The sequence below is a fragment of the Acyrthosiphon pisum genome, chromosome A1, assembly GCF_005508785.2.
Source record: "Acyrthosiphon pisum isolate AL4f chromosome A1, pea_aphid_22Mar2018_4r6ur, whole genome shotgun sequence".
Lineage (NCBI taxonomy): Eukaryota > Metazoa > Arthropoda > Insecta > Hemiptera > Aphididae > Acyrthosiphon > Acyrthosiphon pisum.
This window is the reverse complement of record NC_042494.1, coordinates 7,488,010-7,494,656: the sequence shown is the minus strand read 5'-3', so window position 1 is coordinate 7,494,656 and position 6,647 is coordinate 7,488,010. Positions and strand designations below refer to the sequence as shown.

General features: G+C 27.4%; 1 protein-coding gene across 1 annotated transcript; it reads right to left on the bottom strand.

Moving 5' to 3' along the window:
• Positions 1-294: 294 nt before the first annotated feature.
• LOC100166729 (UDP-glucuronosyltransferase 2B2) lies at positions 295-5,117 on the bottom strand. Its single transcript, XM_001951395.5, has 4 exons — positions 4,150-5,117; positions 2,189-2,411; positions 1,892-2,111; positions 295-1,798 (listed from the first exon to the last, which is right to left on the bottom strand). The coding sequence occupies exons 1-4, from the start codon at positions 4,990-4,992 to the stop codon at positions 1,513-1,515; spliced, it is 1,572 nt and encodes a 523-aa protein (XP_001951430.2). The 5' UTR covers positions 4,993-5,117; the 3' UTR covers positions 295-1,512.
• Positions 5,118-6,647: the final 1,530 nt, after the last annotated feature.

The window sequence follows — 6,647 nt, the reverse complement described above, 5'->3', positions numbered from 1 at the left end:
CGTTTTTTTACAGAAATGTTCCTGTCAGCGTGTGTACGTTGTAGGTACTTGATAAAATACTTCTTGGTAAATTAAAACAAATAACAACGTTAAATATACCAAATTTTTTTTGAACAATATAATGTATAATGTATGTTAAGTTTAGTTTTAATTTGTATCATCAATCAGTATTATCAATCAGTATTACAAACTTAGTCTTACAAAGTAGATGATATGATCATTTTTAATTTGTGTTATTTCACATACCCATGTCTTGCTTGAAAATTAAAATATTGAAAAAATAGCCAACGCTTAAGCACAGATAAAATAAGATATTGTTTAATACTTTAATACGTAAGATGACAAATTCAATATTATCATAATAACACCTAATTAAATTACTAATTACTTACAAATGTTTTAAAATAGATGAGAACATTTTAATATATTTTTGCTAAACAAAGTTGATACATTATTTCATATACCTATATAGGTAACTAAATTATCTAAGTACTTACATTTAAGGTAAGGCGTGTACGTACTACGCACGTATACATGCGTGCAAATAGAGTAGTCTAGCTAATGACGTAATGTTGTGGATAATATTACAAGAGTACAAGACGTATACCTAAGTACTAATTGCTCAGATAAAGATATAATTTTAAAAAATAATCGAAAAAGAAGGAAAGAATAAAGGAAAAGAGGGGATTAATTTCCAAGTAAGATCCGAAAGAAATTTCGTTAACGATGTTAAATTTTTGGTAATGTGAAAAAAGTAAAAAGTAAAAACCAATTAAAAAACGCATTAAAAGCGTTGAATTATGTGAATACGTAAAACGAATATCTTAATTGAAATACTGAAAAAACGAAGAGAGCATAGATGGCCTGTCCCATTGGGATACCCTGACCCCAGACCTATTGAAATTTGCCATTGCCCTGACGGCTGTATTACATTAGGTAATTGTAACAATACTTCATAAGAGGAAAATCCCAATTTGATAAGTTAAATAAAATTAGGGTAGTTACTAGTTATATAAAATAGCTTGATTTGAAATGGTCCTGATAGACTAAAAATTAACGAACATTTTTATTTTAGAATATAATAGAGTAAAATATAATATACAGGCTGAGCCATTTCGTACATAAACAAGACAGGTTCATATTATTATGGTTTACAGTAAAAACAAAAAAAAAAAAAACAATAAAAACATAACATTTTTAAGAGAAATATAATGAAGAAGTTAATAGTGTTTTATACAACAAAATGGGAATAATTAATAGTTAAAGATGGATGAGAACTTAAGAGTATTACAACAAAACGACAATACAAATAAATAATATTCATTATGATGAAAGGGCTAACTAAAAGGTGTTAATTATTTTTTGCCCTCTTAATATTTCAAACTAGTCAGAAATTCGAACTCTCGCTTAATAATTATAATTTTACTTATATATATATTTTCTACAATACCCATTATCTATTTGTAAAACTATAAATACTTGAAATTAAATTTATAAAAGCTAGGTACTATTTTATTCAGATTTTGCTTTAATATTCATGATATTTTTTATAATATGTTTATGAAAGATTTTCATCAATATATATGTTATAAATAAAATAATACATATAAATACTATTATCACAGCAATTACGTCCAATAAAAGGTATTGGTACCAAGTTAGATTAAGTGAGTGAGGCATCAAATGCGGGGCACCTTTATGATGAATTACATATTCAGTCCAGTAAAGTATTGACTGTTCTGGAGACATTGGTCGGTTTTTGAATATGTCGGAAGCAATTTTAGCGTTTCGCATATACCTATAAAAATACATTTTTGTTTAAAATCAAATACGATTTCTGTTTTAAAAATTATCGTTTAGTTAATTAAAAAATATATCTCAACAAACTCACTTTTCATTATTTACTAGTTCTAATACATTTTTTAAAAATGTATCCTTTTTCACAGTTAAAATATCCATTGATATGGCCATTCCAGCGTTAACTAAGTTATCTATATTCCTTGGCTGATCGTAAAATAATGGGAATCCGAGAACTGGAACGCCAGCATCCACCGTTTCATATACTCCTGACATACCTCCATGACTAATGAATAATTTTACATTAGGGTGCACTTAAAATCAAAATACATTTATATAAGCAAAATTCTAACTCATGTAATACATAATATATTTGAATATAAAATATTACATAGAATATCCCGTTGAGGTAACCATTTTCTTATCATTACATTTTTTGGTTTATTCACCATGTTTTCTGCTTCATATTTCCATAATATTCGTTGGGGAACTTCGGCTAATGCTTCCTTCAGTGGATTTAATATATAGTCAGGAGATGTAGACATATTAACAACTGACCCTAATGTGAACACAATTACACCATGTGGAGAATTTTCAATAAATTCTAATATATCCTAAAACAACAATAATTATCATTTACTACGTATACATGATATGAGTTGAACCGTTCTTAATTTAAACCAATTTTATGACCTAAATTTCTTGACTATTTTACATGTGTGTGATAACTGATAAGATAACATATTTTCCATAATCGTAATAAAATAATATAAAAGTTACGAAGAATATATAGATATAGGTATCCAATGTAAAATCGATGGCATATATTCTTCAATAGTAGTTAGCATAGGCGCAACTAGACCTATATTTTTGGGGGTGCACAAATTGTAAAGAATCCCCAGACCCCAGACGCTTTACACTCTATAATACACAGAGTGTAATATGAAGATACAACAAAAAAATATGATATCTAAAAATATTCTACTTGACTTAGATTTATGTTTTACCATTAAAATTATTTTTACAATCAGATTTAAAAATCGGTTATTTTTTATTTTTATTTTCAGAATTAAAAAATAAAAATATTTTTTTTATATTATACATGTAGTACAAAAGAGTATACATTATATTATATAAAAATTAATTAAAAATGTTGATTAGAACAAAAGTTATTTCATCTATCAGGTCTTCCTGTTACAGTCTTATATTAAAATGTATGTTTATGTACTAGATTTTAATATGAGTGAAACAGTAACAGATTGAGAAATAAAATTATCACAACCATTTTAACATGATTTTTGGACTAGAAGTAAAACAGCTTAAAGCTTGAATATCTAGATTCTCAGTTTCTTGTATTTTCTTTTTTTAAATATAATATAGGTTCTATAAATCTTATTATTTGTTTAATATTAGGTAATAGTTATTGAATAAACATTGAAATTTTTAATTTTCATAAAAAAACAACATAACAGTTTTTTGAACAACACAATGTCACTGAAATATGGTCGGCTATTTCACGCACTACCAATTGTTTTATAAGATATAACGAATTATAAACAAGCAAACAATGTAAACGCGCTCACGTTTATGGCCCATGGGCAGTCTTTCACCCTGCCAAAAATAAAGAGAACTATCGTCTCCATTAGTACTTAATGCAACGTTTTTTTGGATTCAAATCGTTATACCACTTAGGTGTAGTATCGGATCTCTCTCATTAATATTTTATATTGAAGCTAGCTTAATTAAAAATCAAGAAAGTAAAAATATATTTGAATAATGTGTGTTGAACCCAGTTAATAATATTTATGAATTTATTTTTATTAGAGAAATTGTAAATTTTTATATATTTAAAAAAAAATTGAATTAATTAATTGTTGTGATATCAGGATTAAAATAACATTTCCATTATATACTTATTAATATTATTAACGTTTCATTAAATGCAGGGAACTGCAATTATGCCCGTAGTAAATAAAAATTATATTTTTTATATTGTTTAATAACATTATCTGAGCAGTTATGCTACACTTATAATTATTGTTATTCACTCATTCTCATGAAAAGTATTCGCGTTTTGGTTTACAAATTTGCTCATCAAACTTTACGAACTATTAATAGTAATACTAAAAATTATGGTCCTAAATTAAATATTATATTGAAAATCATAGAAAAACTGTAAAATACTAAATGTATGGCGTTATTTGAAAAAGATAATCACTTAGAAAATGATAACAATAAAATATGTTAAAAAAATATTTCTAAAAATTCAATATGTAGGTAGGTAGGTACTTTTCAAGAAAATGTGTGTTCTCTTTTAAATGTATTTAAATTACGTCAATGTTTTTAACTTACATTTGGTATACTCTTTGGAGGTTCCAAATGGATTCCGCCGACTTGTACGACGTTTGGTGGAAATGGTCTCGAAGCCTCACTTATGAAATGACTATTTACAAATGTCATAGAAGGTTGAACAATGTTTGTCACCCAATTGTATGGTCTATCGATAATATATTTTCTTATACATTTGTCAACGCTTAAGAACATCATATTGTAAGCCAACAATACTGTATTTGATAATCTTTGCATAAATGTCTTAGGAATGGCGTAATGAGCATATAAATGTGAAATTGTTGCTGGATTTGGGATGTCACCGGAAATGACGCGTTCTTGAATTGTTGCCATTGGCGATGTAACCAAATAAATCAAAGGCAAATTTAACTTACTAGCCATATACAACTCACAATCGTAACCCAGCGTTTCAATGAAGAGTACATCGAAATTAGAATTTTCTTTTTCTTCCATTATTTTATTTAACTCGGCGTTTTTATACACTGCGTCACATATCCTTATACGTTCAGTTCTCATGAAATTGACCATCGTTGTTGGAGATCCAATTACATCCATTGTATCGATTAAATTCCATTCTAGAAATTTTAGATGATCATTAGATGTATCTATTTCCGTATAGTTGTCTCGTTCGCCGTCGAGAAATGGTGTAAACACAGTGACATGATGGCCATTATTTGTCAATACACGAAGTACTGCACTTACATAATTCCAATGACTTTTGCCAGGAAATGTCATTACTGCTAATATTCTTGCTGATTCTACCGGTAATATCGACGAGCAGACTAACGTATAAACCAAGCAAATTGAAAATGTATATGTATATAACGTATTTGGTTTCCTCGTCATAGTTATTGTTAATTATAGAGATTACAAAAAAAAAATATAATTACATTAACTACTATACTCTAAGTGCTGGTAGAATATTCAACTGTTTCAGAACCATTCGTTATAGAATGAAAAAACGTAATATTGAATAATTACATTATACCTGTGTTTATATAACGTTTTCAACAACTAAAAATAGTTTATTATGCTGTCTTAAATCAATATACTTTATAACTGTTATGACATATATCTTAATACTATAGGTAATTAAATCACAAGTAGGTACTGAACACCAGAATAACGATGATGACATATTTGATGTCTAGAGATAAGAGATAATATGCATGTTTAAGATATTATTTCAAGTGGATTGAGATTTGACAGTATTATATTTTAGATTCATCACTATTTCTGTATTAAGTTTATCATATTATCTTACTCATTGTATTTTTAATAGCCGTTCGGCGTTTATATTCTAATAAATAAATAAATAAATAATACGTCATAATATGTATCCATTCAACGGGATTCAGGTTCAGATCTAGAACACAGTTCAGAAAAGCCAACAACACAAAAACAGTATACATTGATTGATCGATTATAATATTTATAAATAATGTAGTATTTATAGTATTTTTTTTTATTTTTGTCAAACAACATTTGTATATAAAATTATATCATAAACTAAAAATTAACAAATATAAGAAGATAACATACAGTGAAATAAATAAAATAAATAAATATAAAACATAAGACAAATATACATGTATACAATAATTAATAAATCAAAAATAGTTAATTTGGTATCATTTATAGTATATTCTATTATCACTGGTAGTATCAAGTAGTATAATTGTATAATTGTAATATAACTGTACGTGCAAAAATTGTATAAATGTGGTTGTTTGACACGAATATAATAATAATCAAGTAGTATAAGCACTCATCGTAATTAATCTTGGAAAGGGGGCCTGAACCTCTAGCCCTCCATGGATTTGTCCCTTAGGTGATTGTTTTAGAGATAAGTATACATTGTTTTGAAATGAACTAATGTTTATGGTAATTGTTTTTTACTTATATAATTTGTTGTGATTTTTTAATTTATAATGCATGCAGGAAGTGTTATATCGATGATAAGAAAGGTAATCTAAGAAAACCCAGTAGGAAGGAAACTTCATGGAAGACCATGGTTAAGGTATGAGAGCTGTGTAAAAACGGATACAGAGGCACAGTATAACCAAATAGTCATTGGCAAGAAATAGTGGAAGATATAAGTGGGTGGCTGAGTGCCTGGTTAGAGCAGCATGATCTTAAATGACTGAGACCAAAAAGAAGAAAGTCTACTAAAATCCATCTGTCGTTTTGCTTTAATTGAAACTTGAAATATTCTGATTTTTTTTTCAAATTGTCGAGTGTATTATTGGTATATAAACCTCAACCATACATTTGGCGTATAATTAACAATAGCTGTTTCTCAATTTTACATTTATATATTATAATATAGCTTTGTCAGCCTAAATAACAAAATTGATTAGAAAACTATATCCAATCAAAACGAATATTTTATTTCGACAATTCAAATCTTCGATGATTCGAAACTTTCAGTACCTACCTCGAAATAATAATCGCTCGTACCCTTACAAATCTCGCAGTAATTCGACTAAAAACAATGCTAC

Coding starts and splice junctions, on each gene's coding strand:
- LOC100166729 (XM_001951395.5), bottom strand. CDS start 4,992: ATGACGAGGAAACCAAATACGTTATATACATATACATTTTCAATTTGC. Junction 2,112..2,188: donor ACCTCAACGGGATATTCTAT/GTAATATTTTAT, acceptor TTTGATTTTAAG/TGCACCCTAATGTAAAATTA. Junction 1,799..1,891: donor GAACTAGTAAATAATGAAAA/GTGAGTTTGTTG, acceptor GTATTTTTATAG/GTATATGCGAAACGCTAAAA.